The 16,559-nt window shown below is 37.2% G+C and overlaps 1 protein-coding gene across 10 annotated transcripts in view; it reads left to right on the top strand.

Moving 5' to 3' along the window:
- The window catches only part of CPEB3 (cytoplasmic polyadenylation element binding protein 3), a 242,138-nt gene that overhangs the window by 87,732 nt on the left and 137,847 nt on the right, over positions 1-16,559 (top strand). For all 10 annotated transcript variants that reach the window (XM_072625177.1, XM_072625185.1, XM_072625167.1 and 7 more), the window contains one exon: positions 4,971-5,027. In XM_072625177.1, the coding sequence (XP_072481278.1) occupies positions 4,971-5,027 (57 nt within the window). The remainder of the gene's footprint in view (positions 1-4,970; positions 5,028-16,559) is intronic.

Below are 16,559 nucleotides of genomic sequence, written 5' to 3'. Positions count from 1 at the left end.
TAATCACCATAGAACTTGAAAATGGAATGAAACTAGAAATGTAATTATTGGTTTTATTAAAAACCATGGGAGGATACATGGTTTGGACAGAGCTTTTTGGATATATTTAAGAGGAAAATTTTCCAAACTACACTTATAAAAATGGTAGATTCTGAGCTAACAGATGAGGTATAGCTGAAAGAACACCAGTCTAGGAGTCAAGGAGATTTGGATTCTGGTCTTGGTTATGACATTAACTGGCTAGATTTGTGACCTTGGTTAAGTCAGGTTAGCTTCTGTGAGTCTTAGTACCCCACATCTCTAATCTTGGAAGTGAGAACCAGAATCACAGGATGACAGAATTAGAGTTAGACGGGACCTTCAGTCATTAACCAGGGGTGTCAAACTCAAATGGAAAGAGGGGGGCACTAAATCAAACACAGGTATCCCTGAAGGCTGCTTATTGACTTAGAAAACCCCCAGGTTTATGTATTTCTTTTTTTAATAACTATATGCATTAAAATCCAATAGATAAATTTAATCTTGTTTGGGTCCATGTTTGACATCTTGGATCTTGACAAACACTTCCCTCTCCTCAATTTACAAATGAAGAAACTGAGACCCAGAGAGGTAATCTAGTTTAAACAAAGTCACATAGGTAAGTAACAGAACCAGGATCAGAACCCAGGCATTCTACCTGCAAAGCTATTGTTCTTTCCAGTGTACCACTCATTTATAACTGCCTTCCTAGCTCTAATGTTCTGTTCCCTCAGCTCTGACCTCCAAAAAGGCAGAGTCCACAATACTACTCTCTTCACCAAGCTTAATAACTCTGTGCGCATGCGCGCACGTACAGAGACACACACACACACACACACACACACACACACACACACACACACACACACACACACACACACACACACACACACACACACACACACTCTTTCTCCTTACCATTGTACAAAATACTGACTAGTGCGCTTGTGACTGTTTTCCTTCCTGTTGCTGTATCTTATGAAGGACACTCCCAAGGGCTGTGAAAGTTTTAAGGACCATTGAAAAGGACACAGGATAGAGCTGATTCTGGGTGAGATTAGATGAAAAGTTTGAGGGCACTTTCATAGAGAAAGGTGAAGTTGAGAGAGATTTAATCAACCTTTCAAACATTGTAAGGCATAGAGCAAATGTTGGTTTGTTGAACAAATCTGGAAACACTGGAACCATGAAGCTCCCTGTGAAGCCCAAAGAGAGGTAGCTCAGAAAATAAAACAAACAAGTTTGTTTTTTTTAAATGATAGTTTGTGGGTTTCTGGAACTTAGTACCTTAAGATACAGCACAAGCTGGCTTCAGGAATGATGTTTTGATATTTGGAGGCCATAAATCCCTAATGCCATTAAGGCAATGTCGCATTGTCTTGGGATGTATCTCTAATTTTTCTGCAGCAATCATGGCCTACTATATAGACTCTCAATATTTCTTTTGGAAATCAGGTTATTGATTCATGATTAAAATAGCAAGTTAAGTTCTTTTGACAGATTAGTTTTGAGTGCCATTGGCTGATGGGGAAAGGTTTCATTGTGACTTCTTTTTTTAAAATGTAATTTATTTATTTTTAATTTTCAACTTTCATTTCCACAAAATTTTGAGTTCCAAATTTATTGTGACTTCTAATAGGGTGAAATGGGCAGACCAATGGCTTTTAACAGTTGAGACCTGATTCTCCCTAACTTCCTGCCACTAACTTACTGAATAACTTTGGACTAGGTTTTGCATTTCATTTTCTTTTTCTGCAAAGTGAGAAGTCAGGACCTGACAGTCTCTTAAAGGCCCCTTCCTCTTCTAACAATCTGAGATTCTACACATGCCAAATTTGCATTGAAATAATTAGAAAAAAGAACTGCTAGCTACTTTAGAGTAAATCATGGAGGCTATTGGGGTTCAAGTGGAAATAGCTCTGTATTTGAAAGCAGTTAGGAGAATTGAGTTCAGTTCCCTGACCCTTAACTAGCTGCATAATCTTGGGCAAGTCACACCCTCTCTGGACTTGTTTCTTTATGTGTAACATGAAGGCATTGGACTAAATGATACCTAAGTTCCCTTTCAGCTCTAAATCCAATAACATTCCATTTTTTCCTGTGCTAACATGTCTTTAATAACCTAAATGAACTCTTGATTATCTGAACCAGTGATCGGGGGAGGGGGGGAAGGGGAAGAGCATTGATGTAGATTATCTGAAAACTTTGTGTGACTGTTTTCACCCCATCCCTGGAAAACTTGTGTAAATTTATACAAGGTCATGCGACTTCTCTCCATGATATATTTTCATATATCAGGAAGCAGAACCATGACCACTCCTTGGTGTAGGTGTCCATGACTGCCTTTTATTTAGAAGTGCACTGAAATAACTTAAGAGACTGATGAAGAAAAAGTAAAGCATATAAATTGAACAAAATATTTTGAAAAATACTTCTGCAGCATTAGGGGAATTTTAAGAGGTATTTGAAACCGCTCCCAGTGTCTGTCTGATAAAGGAAATGGTAATTCTTTAATAGGAGCCTATGTGTTTAGGGAATTTTATCCTTTATTCTTAGGATTTTACATCTCACTTTCAATACTTAACTAATCATTTTTGCATAGGCAATATTTTAAAATGCTTTTCCTCTGTGCTTCAGAAATATAAATTTTATGGACAAGTCAATATTATATGCTTCCTTAGAGATTTAGTAACAGTAATTTAAATGGCACTGTCTCCTTTTTCACTTCTTTCAGTGCAAGTCTTTTAAGACACAATCTTAGGCAGAAGAACCTAAACATTGTTGGATAAAATACTGTTGATTTTTCTGGTTTTCCCTTCCCTAGCCCTCTAATGCTTTTCTGAAAACCGTTGGTAGGATTCAGAGATCTAATTCTCTAATCCATTCTGTGAACCCAGACTGAGTCACTCCCTTCCCTGGCCTCTGTTTGATTATATGTTAAATGAGGTAATTGGATATTTATGTCCCTTTCCTATCTAATTCATGATATTTTTGAATGGACTAGGGACATGAAAAGGTGACTAGAAGTATTAAAAATAATAGAAACAACAAAATCCTTCTGTATTTTAGTCTGTTGTGTCATGTGGGGTCTTTCCTGTTGCATAAAGAAACTGCAACCTTCTAGTTTTGACTTAAAACATTACTCAAAGGCTTGAATAGGAAATTGACAAATTAGAATGGAATTGTCCTATTGCCACTTTGCAGTTCTTTTTTTTTTAACCTCCCAGTAAGATACAAAGAGGATTTAAATGTTTGTCTTTGCCTTTGTAGCATGGGATGATCTTTGTCTGATTTAAATGATTATTGGAATGCATGGGGTTTTTGTTTGTTTCTAAACAGGATTGTTGAACTGTTGCATAATGTTTCACCAACTGCTATGACCTTATTTCAGAAAATGGCAATTCTCAATTGAGACTAATAATCTCTCTGTCTATCTATCTGTCTGTCTCTGTCTGTCTCTCAGGTACATACCAGGTTTCCTGGGGTCAGGGCTGGGGTGGTTTTATTTTATTCTTCTCTCAAGTTTCCAAAGAGGTTTTAAAATGAGTGATTCCCAGTCTTTTGGCAACTGTTAACACTCTTTCTATTGCTATGTGGCATCATTTCCTTCTAATAAATGAACGAATAAAAAAGCATTTATTAGTGCTTACTGTATGCCAAGCATGGTGTCAGGGACAAAAGCAAGACGGCTCTCAAGGAGCTCACAGTCTTAATGAAGGAGATAACACATAAGAGCTTGGCTTTGGGGTTGATGGGAAGATAAAATACTATTTGGAGAACTGGAGACCACCTGGCAAAGCCAAGAGTAAAAATCAGAGATTTAAGTTAAAAGCACTGTTTCCAGGAAACATATTTATGAATCTTTTAAGCAGAATTGCTTAGTATCTGGCTTCTGCTATTTTATTAGTTCAGAAGTGATTGTTCTAGCATTCTAGGAAGTTGCCAAAAAAGACCACATAGCAGTTCTGAGTACTTTAATTTAGGGAGAGTCAGCATGGTTATATAGTAGAACAGAGCAGTAGACTGTGAATCACAGGGTCTGAGAGACAGGCCCTACTTGACTACTGACTAGTTGTATGACCTTGGACAAATCACTCCCTTTCCTTGGAATTTAGCTTCCTCATGCTATAAAATCAAGGGGATTGGAGTAGATAGCCTTTTTCAACTGTGAAATTCTATGATTGTTTGAAACTATCTATATCTTGGTATAGCCAAGATGGAGGACTGACCATAGTAGGACCTGGGCCATGTGAAATTCTCTTTAACTTTTCAGTGCTTCAGGCAATTTTCTAAGACTGTTCATTGGAGACTAGGTAAATCTCTGTATCTGTGTAAGGAAAGGAGTTTCCTTTATCTTTGAAACCACAGGTTTTTCTTCTTCCTAAATCCCAATCCCCTGGCATGTACCAAAGATTGAATACATTATACTGTCTTTCTCCCTGTATCTATTTTTTTTTTTTAGTTGTATGCTAAATTAATGTAAGAATCATGCCTTTTCTGTTCCCTCCAAGTATCAAAGTACATAACCTTTGTGTATGTGTGTCATTTTGTTACTTGGATCAAAAGGTCAAGGTGAGAGGTTAAATGTAGAATAAAAATTTAATCCAGACAGTTTGCATTATAATTATGGTATACTAATACATATTGGGGTCTGCTAAATTCTCAGAGCTTTATGATGGAAGCTTCTGGCTTAATCTTAGGATGGGGACATGGTTCTGAGACTTGCATATGCATATTTTATGATTTTATTTTTGAAGCTGATTGTTTCCTCTAACAGGTTTAACATGTAAAACCATCTGTTTGGGTTGTTTTTTTTTTGTTTTTGTTTTTGTTTTTGCTGTTTTAGCTCCTCAGGAATGTTCTTGTCTTATAATAGTTGTGAGGCTATTAAGTTGAACATTTAGGGGTTTTTTTCTCTTTCTGCTCCCTAACATTTATTTATTTATTTTTAGGTCGCATGGGAATAAATTTCCATCACCCAGGAACAGATAACATTATGGCACTTAACAGTAAGTGTTTGTCTGACATAATCTCTAAAAATAGAAGTTGCCTGCATATGTTTTCTAGTTTTTCAGTTGATTCATTGTAATTCAAAGCCTTTGGTGTTGACTGTAGTCCTTGACTGTAGATTTTGGATGGAAGGTAGAATACTAATGTGATTAAACACTAAACATATTTTGGGAATTGCTATTTGGGTATGAATTGGACTAAGTGGCTGCTAAAGTCTCTTTCAACTCTTCAAATTCTGTGATGATTTAATTGGCATCAGACCTGAAGATAACTGTCTACAGGAAAAGAAAATGAGTATATCTCTGCTGCTAAAGTAGAGTAAATAAATTTATAGAAAGAAGACTGAGTGAAGCCCATATATATATCTCCAAGTTCATATGTGTGTATCTGTTATTAGGCTTATCACATCATTCATTTTTATATACTCTGTGGTTTAGATATATGAGTCACTTTGCATTCCTTCCATGGAATCTTCTATATCCTGTCTATGTTCCTGTGCATGGGGCTACCCTCTGTGCCTAGAATGTCATTAATCTCCTTACTTCCACCTTTTAGAATTCTTGGTTTCCTTCAAAATTTGATTCAAAAGGCACCTTCTCCATGAAGTCCTTCTTGATTTCCCCCTCTTCCCTGCAACTAGGGCCCCCCTCCCACAAATTAACCTTCTGTTTATTATGTATGTACTTCTGTGTAGACATTGCCTCTCCTGACAGAACCTGTTTTGTGAGGCAAAGGCCACTTTCACTTAAATCATTTTTGCATTTTTGTTTGTTCAGTTGTATTTAGCTCTTCCTGACCTCATTTGGAATTTTCTCAGCAAAGATACTGGAGGAGTTTGCCATTTCCTTCTCAAGCTCATTTTATAAATGAGGTAGTGGAGGCAAACAAGGTATAAGTGACTTGCCCAGGGTCACGCAACTAATGAGTATCTGAAGCCAGATTTGAATCTTTCTGACTGAAGGCCCAGTGTTCTATTCATGGCACCACCTACCTGCCCCTTAAATAATCACATCCCCAGAACCTAGCCCAAACCAGAGTCTCTTAAATACTCACTGGTCAGTTGTCAGTAAGATGAGTGTTGACCAACAAGCTATTTTAGGCTTGGCATTTGGTGAATTGGATATGTTTGTGGAATTGCCATGATCTGGTTCTCCTTTACTCAGCATGCAGGTTCAAAAACTTTGTACAGTTCACCCAGGAGTCACCTCTCACTCTGGATAACTAATATAGACCCACAAAGTGCAGAAGGAAGTAACCTGAAAACCAAAGTGACTGTTAATTGACAATGAGCGATGTATGGGGTGTCACAAGTTGTAGGGCAGTTTTACACCTATTAAAAGCTTTAAGGTGCACTAAGACTTTGGGGATAACCTGTATCACTCACAGCCCCCCATCTTTTCTTCCAGCAACATAGGTAATAGATATTGCTCAACAGAATATTTAATGGTTTTTCCAAGCTACTTTGTGCACTCCTTGGCCACTTTAACATGAGTAGAAGCATAGTATAGTTTAAAGCACAGGGATGGCTTGAGAATCAGGAAACCTAGATTGCAGTCCTAATTGTGTTAGTAACTGTCAGTAGCAGTATGATTTTGGACAAACTGGTTCATCTCTTAGGAGTTTCCTCATCTCCAAAATGAAGTATCTGGATTGATCTCTGGGGTTCTGTGAGTTCACCCGTAATTTACAACCACATTCATGAATATCATCTAGTCATCAGTAAGTCCCAAGGAATGAAAACTCAGCATTTGTTACTCAGGCCTATTGTCATGAGTATTGTTATGAAAAAAAAATGATTAGACACTGCTTCTCTAACCTTGTCCTGCTGAGCAGATTGCCAAGGTAAGCACTCAGACCCTACTGTGACGAAAGAGAAATAGACAATAGAATTATGTTTGTACTCACAGTTCTTAAGTAGGCTCTAATTCATAGCACTATGGTCATGCTATAGTTCAGAAGCATCACCCTGATCCAGATTAAAGTGTTGTTCTTATCTGATTTCAATGTGTTGATGTAGTAATAAAAAAAAGAAGAATATAAACACAAATGGTATTCATTATGTAGCCCACAGAGATCCTTACATACAGCTTTGTGGTCCCCATTTCTATTTTAATTAGACACCACTACTATGGTGACACACCCCCTTCTCAAAAGAATATTTTTTGGACTGATTTTTGCATTAAACTCATTGCTGGTAAATACTTTTACGCCTGTAAGTTCACCAATGTAATCTGGTGAAAATTATTTTTATCTTTAAAGCCCTCAAGATAAAATTATTTCCCCATGAAACTTAGCAGATGAAATTGTCAACACTAACCTTCCATTTCTGCAGCAGGAAATTAGGGAAGTGTTTTTCCTTTGTTTTCTTCAATTGAGAATTAAGGAAAAGATGAGATCTGAGAACTATACAAACCCCAAAGCAGAAATTTAAGCACTTCTTATAAAAAATTCTTAGTAGCTTTGCCCTTTTCTTCCTTTTCATATCTAAATATATATTGCTGCTACTGTTGCTGTTTTTAAAACAGAATGAATCAGTAGGGTAATTGTGTGCTTCACAGAGCTTTTGGAAATAGTAACTGGTGTAATAATAGAAACTTTATTGTTTGTAATTGTTATTAGCTTACATGAAGTCTCCAAAGGAACTTCTCAAGGTTTTGTTTATTTGAAGACTTCAGCTTTTAAGTATAGAACAAAAGGACTTGGAGTCTTCTTGACCCTAATGGCTTTCCCTACCACCTGTGACTTCTGCCTTTGGGAAAAAACCAGTTTCTTGAGTGCTGATTAACTAACTTTTGAACTGTCATCACCTGTTTCTTGAACTGAGTTGTAGAGAGGGAAAACAGATTATTTGCTTCTTCAAGGTAAGCTAAAATGAAATCACTTTACTAGTCATAGGATCATAGAACTGGAAATGACCTTAGAAAGACAAGTAGCCCACTTACCTCATTTTGCAGATGAGCAAACTGAGGCCCAGAGAGGTTAAATGTCTTGCCCCAGGGTCACACTGGAAGTAGATTGAACCCAAATATCTCTTTCTAAATCCATGATCTAAATTGCTGGGAAGCACTAGTAAGTCAACGTAATGGAAATTCTAAGACCAAGTAAATTTTTACTTGTATTTTACTTAGTTGGAACCAATGCATTTATCAGTTACATTTCTCTGTTGGCTGACAAAATTACATTACTTTGACAAGTCATAAGACAATCCAAGTTTTTTGCTGGAGATAAGAGTGTAGCACATTTAGGGTACAAGGATGTGTGTCCCTCATAAAATGAGTCTTATGTCATCAGATATTATGACCTTGAAAGGTTTCATTCACCTATGTGATTTAAAGGCATGCTATCAACCTCTCTACCTTTGAGGGAATATTTTTCTTCCCCAGTTAACAAAAAAAAGGGATTAAATGAAGTGACTAAGTGGAATTTCATTCTCCAAACTTAAGGGATTCCTTCTTCTCTCTCTCTTTTTTCCCCAAATCTTATAACATAACTTAATCTTAAATGTGAGCAGCTAGGTGGCACAGTGGATATAGAGTGCTGAACCTAGAGTCAGGAAGTCTCATCTTCCTGAGTTCAAATCTAGCCTCAGATACTTAGTAGCTGTGCGACCCTGGGCAAGTCACTTAACCTCCATTTGCCTCAGTTTCTTCATCTGATGTAAAATGAGCTGAAGAAGGAAAAATGGTAGCCCCCTCTAGTATCTTTACCAAGAAAACTCCAAACAGGATCACAAAAAGTCAGACACAACTGAAAACTACTGAACAACAAATCTTAAATGACTTCTATCTTGGTGTGTGGTTGATTGGGAATAATTTCCCACAATGTTAAATTCTTTTTTAAGCCTGTTACTATTTAAATACTTTTTAAAAAGAAAACCTCAGAGCTGCTGGAGTCAGCACTTAACCCTCCTTCCTTCTGCTATCTAGTTGGATTCTAGGCTTCAGAGCTTAATAGCAGGGGCTGCTGGCCAGACAAAGATGAGTATTTCAGACAAAAACCTATCAAAAATCTCTCAGTTGGATTTTCATCACATAAACTCCTTCCAAGTTCAAAGCATGGAAACCTACCAGGTGGTAGAGAATGTAGTTGTTTGTAATGGTGTATTATCATTTCTTTTACAAGGTACCTCATATTCATTTACAGAACATATAAAAAATTCCGTGCTTTGCTTGTCCAAATTTCTCAGAGACAGATCAAATCCTATGTGATTGTCATCAAGAAGAATTTATTAAATTGCTAAATCATGTGTGGTACCATCCCTGGAGCAGACTAAAGCAGATAAAACAGACTTTCTCTCTGCTCAGAATTAGAGCTTCTAATAATAGTGCCATATTTATGTAGCTCCTTAAAGTTTACAAAGTACTTCCCTCATGAGAACCAGAAGTGAGTGGTCTCTTTTTTACAGATGAGGAAACTGAGGCTCAAAGAAGTGACTTGACCAAGGTCATACCCACTCAGAGGAGGTGTGGAAGGTACACCTTTTTAAGATAACTCTGATGCAGGCAATCATAAAAGGCATAAAAATACATAAGTAAGAATTCCTTACCTTGTCTCTATATCAAGGGGTAAGTGAGTGCATTGGAAGATTGTTAGAAGAGATGTTTTAGAGTCTCAAGTTTGTCCAGAAAGCGATTGGGTCAAATTGTTGCTTGCTTGCCTTCTTATTTTCACAGGAGTGACATGCTGGGGGCTGTTAGGGAAAAGGCCCTGATGTAAGAAAGGCAAGACCAGGTAGTAGGATATTTCCAGAAAGGAATAGAAGGGATGGTTGTGTGTTTAGATTCACATATATGTGCAAAAGTAAAGAGGTAGGTGGGGGCGTAGCAAGCTGAACTGTATGGGCAACTTTCTCTCAGTGCTGGTGGGCAGTTATTTTGTGATTTACAGTCTTAAGAAATTGCTATGACATTGAGAGATTCAAGATCCTACAGTCAACCAGCAAGCACATAACCCATGTTCCAACACATAAAGTACTAGGGATGAAAAGACAGAAGTGAAGCTATCCCTGCCCCCAAGAAATTTACATTCTTTTCACACTTCATTTTCTTTATTTTTTAATTAACAAGCATTTTTTCTCTCCCTCCTCTATCTAATTTAAAAGGAAAAAAAGAGAAAAACAAAACACTCATAACAGATATCCATAGTCAAGTAAAGCAAATTTCCACATTTCTGACCAGAAATATGTGTCTCATTCTATAAACTGAGTCTATCCTCTCTCTGTTAGGAGATGGGTAACATGGATCATCACCAGTCCTCTTGGAATCATGGTTGGTTATTGCATTGAGCAGAAGTCTTGTTTTGAAGTTGTTTGTCTTTACAACTTTGTATATAAATTGTTCTCATTGTTCTGCCTCCTTCATTCCAAATTGGTTCATGCATATATCTCCCAAGGATTGTCTGCACTGACAAACTATTGTGTTATAACACAATAATATCCCATTATGTTCATGTCATATTTTGTTCACCCATGGCCTGAATTATACTCTCATCTCAGTTTCCAGTTCTTTGCCACTGCAGAAAGAACTGAGATGACTATTTTTGTACATAAGGCTTCAAGAGAACTTACATCATAACAGAGGAGGCAACGTGTAGTTATCTAAGAACATACAGAAGATATACAAAGTACTTTAGGGAGGGAGAGCAGGCAGTAGAATGTGTCAGAGGGAGGACATGAAGCCAGTTCTTCTTAACTTTAAGAATGTTCTCTTTGTCCCTTATTCCATACTGTCTAGCTTATTCTATGTAATATTTTTGTTTTGCTTTAAAATTTATTTTATTCTTAACTCCCAAATAAAATAAGCATTTCCATTTGCAAAATAGAACAGAAAAAAGATTATACATGAAATTGTTAATTTCTGTTATGTACAGTTTGCTTTTCCTTTTAGTATATAATAAATTAGACAACTAACATATGAATATGTGAATCATCACTAATCACTATACTTCTGAATATAGCTGAACAGTCTTTGATTATCTCTCCCTTTCCCCTAAAGTTTCTGGCTTCTGAAAAGTGGACATGAGAACCGGGTAAATTCCCATTTAATTGAAAATTTAGATAATTAGAATAGGGACTATACTAAAATTTAATTCTGCATTCTCAGTAAATGAGTTTGTTAAGCAAGTTGATGGTGTAAAAAAGTTATGTGGGAAAGTGTTTTAGACTCTTTGAGAGTAAACTTTTAAAATACCCCCAAGCACTTTAGAAAATACCACTTGGTTCCCATTGTTGCTAGCATCCTGACTGCCATTCATCCAAAGTCTTTAAACTCTAGTTCCCTAAGGACTTTTCCTACACCTTATTAGCCTAATTCTAGCTCTGCTTGGTATTTGGAAGTAATTAAATTGCATTTAAAAAAATATTCTATAATTAAGATTTTTCACTGATTCAGCCTGACCTCACCAATTAATTCAAATTACAACATTTCGTTGTAGGGAAAACCCTAAATAGAAAATTGTTTCTTAATTCCATCGGCAGTTGCATTTGGGCTGTTGTTTGGATGTCTTGCTTCTCCGTTTTTCCTTTTGGTTTTCTTCAAGGCTTTTCCCCCTTAAATATTCACCTTCCTTTCTCTTCATCAGTGATAGAGTTTCTAGTAGTGTTGTTGGTGGATGAAATCGAGCTTATCATGTATAACCCTGGTATTCTTTCATTGAGATGTAGGGCCACTCAAGAGATAAACATTGTAATATACAAGAAAAACCAAGGAAATGAAAAATGCATTTTTCATGACATGCTGTTGAATGGGCAGCCTGTTCAGTTAGTTCATCTGTGCCTGTACAGGCATTGCAGATAAATAATAAGCTGGGCTTTGAATTCCGTAGGAAGAAGAAATAAGATGAAAATGCATTTCTTCAAGTGCATGGAGCTTTGAATGATCCCAAGGTGTGTTCTCCACTACAAAACTTATCTTTTTTTTTTTTTTTAAACATAGGTATTCTCCCATGAGGATGTGGTGTGGATAAAGATCTGGGTCTCAGTGTCAGAAATTGTTCAGTCTTGTTTCTGATGCCTGCTGGCTATGTGACCCTTGACAAGTTACTCACCTCTGAGGCCCTTCCTCCTCTCACCCCCCCCAGGCAACTTGCTAAGGCTAAGTTGTGAAACAGTCCTGGTTTCATTAGAGGGAGTTTCTTCACTATGAGTACCCCCAAACCAGTCAGAAATTACAGCTCTGGGTCTCCTGTCCTTTCCCCAACCAAATTCTCCTAGTCATTCTGTATGACTGTGACTCATGGAACACCCACAACTTCAGTAGACTTTAAAACTGCAGGTGACTCAAAGGACAAAGATTAAGTAGGCTTATAGGGTATTACCAACAATGACTTGCAGGAGAAAAGTGATGTAGAAGATCTTATCAAGGACTTGCACAACCAGAAATGAAGGTGGGCCAGTCACGTATTATGGATGAGGCATAATAGCCTTTGGTATTGGACTTGTAACTATGAAATATCGAAAGATTGCAAGGAAGGCTTCCATTACATTGAGTGGCTCCATTATACAGTGAGTGGGAGGATTCATAGAAGGATATAGGCCAGAATTATATAAGAGGAGAGGGTGTGTCTGTCCTGAGTTGCTGTCTGTACTGGTTGGTGAATGAGGGATGGAGGGAGGGAAACTACTAACTATTAAACAGCTCCATGGAAAGTGAAGTCTATCTTGTTCTCATACAAAGTGTTGGCAAGCTAAAGCTGGCTGGGCAAGAATGGCCTTTGGGTAATTGTTCATTTGTTGTGCAGGTTGGTCATCATAGTCATCCTTCTTGTTGCCACTGTTGACTACTTTACTGTAAGAATTGATAGCTCCTTTCTCCCCAGAGTATCATAAAGAGAGGGATTGTAAGTGTAGCAAGCCTCACTCAATGATATAAGTAGTCTCTTCATATTTATCAGATATATGCGTGTCCCAAATTGCCCAACTCCCCAGGAGATCCCTGCAGCCAGTGCTGTTGCTGTTCTTACTGTCTCAAGGGGTGATTTCATATCTATATATCTATAGCTATATATATATATATATATATATATATATATATATATATATATATATATATATATATATATATATATCTATCTATGCTTGACCCTCCCCACCCCAGCTTCCCACCCAAGGGTCTCTTCCTTGTTTGGGAAGCTACCAGAGGCCTTCTTTCTTAACTTGAATACTTGTTTCCCATGTACAACTGGGATACTTCTCATCATTTCCCCTGCCAATGTGCCAGACCCTTCCTCTCTGCTTTTTTCAGTTATGTCTCCAAACCTGAAGAATATTTGTAGTCAGAAGAAAAACTTTCTTGACCTCACCTTATTGTACAAACATACCATCCATTTTCATCTTGGCTCTTTAATATTACTCATCATTTTGGGGGGCAACATAGATAGACAGATAGGTAGATAGATAGATAGATAGATAGATAGATAGATAGATAGATAGATAGATAGACAGACAGACACATATATAATCAAACAAAACAAATGTCCACATTGGCTATGTTTGTTATGTCCTATATAAATACTTGTATAAATATAGAGAGAGGTAGCTACACATATGTATTTATACATCTACCCACAAATGTATATATACACATATGTGTATACATGAGTATCTGTGTATATATGTCTCAGTCTGCTTTATGAGTTGTTTACTTCTCTGTCAGGAGGTGAGTTGCATGTTTCATCTTATTAATAGTAATTGGCAGTTATATAGCACTTACTATGTGCTAAGAGCTTTTCAAATATTATCTCATTTGATCCTCCCAGAAACCCTGCGAGGTAGATGCTATTATTGTCATCTCCATTTTACATATGAAGAGGTCGTCACTTGCTCAGAGTCTCAAAGCTAAGCAAGTGTCTGAAGCTGGATTTGACACAGATCTTTCTGACTGCAGGTCCAGCGTCCTATCTACCTATTACTCATCCATTCTTTCCCTACTCTTTGACAACCCTATCTTTCCTACAATCTCTAGCATGGTATGGGTGGGGATGGGAGGCAATCAGAGATCCAAGGTTGAAGTCCTGCCTCTCAAAGTTAACCTCCTTGGACCTCTGTGATCTCATCTGTAGAATGAGAGGGCTGACCCTTTCCTTGAGACATTTTGATATGAATTTCCTAATGTCATCATTGCAGTACTGCCCCAGCATTGGTTCTCTCATCCTCTCTATTCTCTAATATAAATTTTTTTCCACCTTCTGAATATCTAAAATGAGAGGCAGTAAAGTATTACACAATGATCTCCAGTCTTTTTATGATCACGTGTAATTTATTTGTTCATGTAATTTATAAGGAAATAGACACACATAGTGGGGAGAGTGGTTGGGGCAGTTAGGTGGCACAGTGGATAGAGTGCCTGGCCTGAAGTTAGGAAGTCTCATCTTCCTGAGTTCAAATCTAAGGTCAGACACTTATTAGCCAGTTCACCCTGTTTGCATCAGTTTCCTCATCTGTAAAATAAAGCTGGAGAAGGAAATGGCAAACCACTCTAGTATCTTTGCCAAGAAAACCACAGTGGAGTCACAAAGAGTTGGATACCTGAAATGACTGACCAACAACAAAAGGGGAGTGTGCTTAAATATGTTTAATAATAAAAGTTTTACTATTAAACATTTTAAGCACACTGTTTAATAACTAATTTAATAACTATATTTAATAGTAACTAAGCATGTTATTTAACAATAATGCTCTTATTAAACATCTTTAAACACACTGCCATATGTGTATCTTTTTACTTACAAATTACATGAACTGCTATACTCATTATGTATAACATAAAACAAACAACAAATGACAATTTAAAAGGATGATTTAGAGATGAAATAATAGAGCATTTGAATCTAGAATCATTGGAGAGGGGATTCTCTTTGAGTAGGTGAACAACATGGTCAGAACTGTGCTTTGGAAAAATCTCTTTGGCAGCTAAATGTAAGATGGATTGGAGGAGAGAGTTGAGGTAGGGAGACCAATTAGTCTATAATAATAATTTTTAAAATGATAAGCAATTTACATAGTTATCTAAGGTTTGCAAAATACTTTACATGTATAATTGCATTTGATCCTAACAACCCTGTGATGTGAGGCAAATGCTTTCATTATCTTCATTTTACAGATGGAGAAACTGAGGCTGAGAGAGATTAAGTAATGTGCCCAGGGTCACTCAGCTAGTAAATGTCTGAGGCAGGATTCAAGCTCAGGTCTTTCTGAGGCTAAGTCTAGGCTATTACTAAAGTCCTGGAGAGAGACAATAAGGACCCGAACCAGGGCTTGTGAGTATAAGGAAGAGGAGAGATACAGGAGATGTTGTGGATGGAGAAATAACAAGATTTGGAAATTAGCTTCGTAGAGTGAGAGAAAGTGAAGGTTCAAAGATGACCCCAAAGATCCAAACCTGGGCAACTGAAAAGACAGTGGTTCCCTCAGAAGTAGTAGGAAAATTCAAAAGGGAGAATTTGGGAGAGAATTCCAGGATTCAAATTGCAAGCCATCTATGCTTGCTTTATCCTGCGTGATTTACTCTGTCCCACTCAAAATGAAAAGGGGCAGGGCTCTTAGTCATGTCACACTATCCAGGGGACAGAATCTACCTTCTGATAAATGACTTCTGCAGCCTTGTAGTAATAGGAGGAGAAGAGGGGTAAACATCCTGGGTAGATGGGTGTGGGGATTTTCCCAACAGCACCTACATAGCTGTTGCTGTGGGCAACTTTAGATTGTAATTTGCATTCAGGACCACAGCTTGACTCAGAAGGGCAGAGTTATGGAGCTTGAATTAGAGGTGGAGTAGGAATGTTTTGTGGAATTAGAGAAGGGTAGGATTATGTTGGAGACAAACCCTATAATTGATTTTCAGGAGAGGATATAATTTGATGCTTCTTCCTCAGATTTGTGGCTCACACACCCTTTGGGGTTGTGATATGGTCTCTGAATGGTAAGCTGGTCTTGGAGTCAGGAATATTTGACTTATGAGTTATGTATCTGAGACATACTAGTTGTGTAACCAGACAAGTTTCTAAGACAAGTCACAATGATGCTGGTACCAATCTGCATTGGTAAAAGAAGTTCCCTATACCAATTAAATCATAGGTCTAGTTTTAAAAAAACAGTGTTTGGAGATCCATTCCTTTAGAACCTCATCCCCCTCCCCTTCTAAGGATTTTCAGTCTTATCCTTTTTTCAAAAATGTTCAAGTTTACCCGTTTTCATTTTTTTGGATTAGTATCATTACCCCTTGTAGGTACCATCTATTCTCTCATGTTTTCCTGACAATGAACTATGCCTGTACTACTTTTACTATTTGTTTCTTTAAGTCCTCATAACCTAGCGTCTATTTTTACCAGCCTAACAAAAAGTATTTCTTTTTTAATTTTTAAAAATATTTATTTGTTTATTTTTAATATTGAATTTGTTCATTTTCAGTTTTCAACATTCACTGCCATAAGTTTTACATTCCCTCCCTCCCCAAGATGGCATGCAATCCAACATGAACTCTACAGAAAGTATTTTTTCTAAGGTTAGCAGCATGTATATTCTCTTCCTGTAGCCA

This window comes from Notamacropus eugenii, chromosome 1 (genome assembly GCF_028372415.1).
Source record: "Notamacropus eugenii isolate mMacEug1 chromosome 1, mMacEug1.pri_v2, whole genome shotgun sequence".
Lineage (NCBI taxonomy): Eukaryota > Metazoa > Chordata > Mammalia > Diprotodontia > Macropodidae > Notamacropus > Notamacropus eugenii.
The sequence above is the reverse complement of the archived record's forward strand: the minus strand, read 5'-3'. Positions and strand labels throughout refer to the sequence as shown.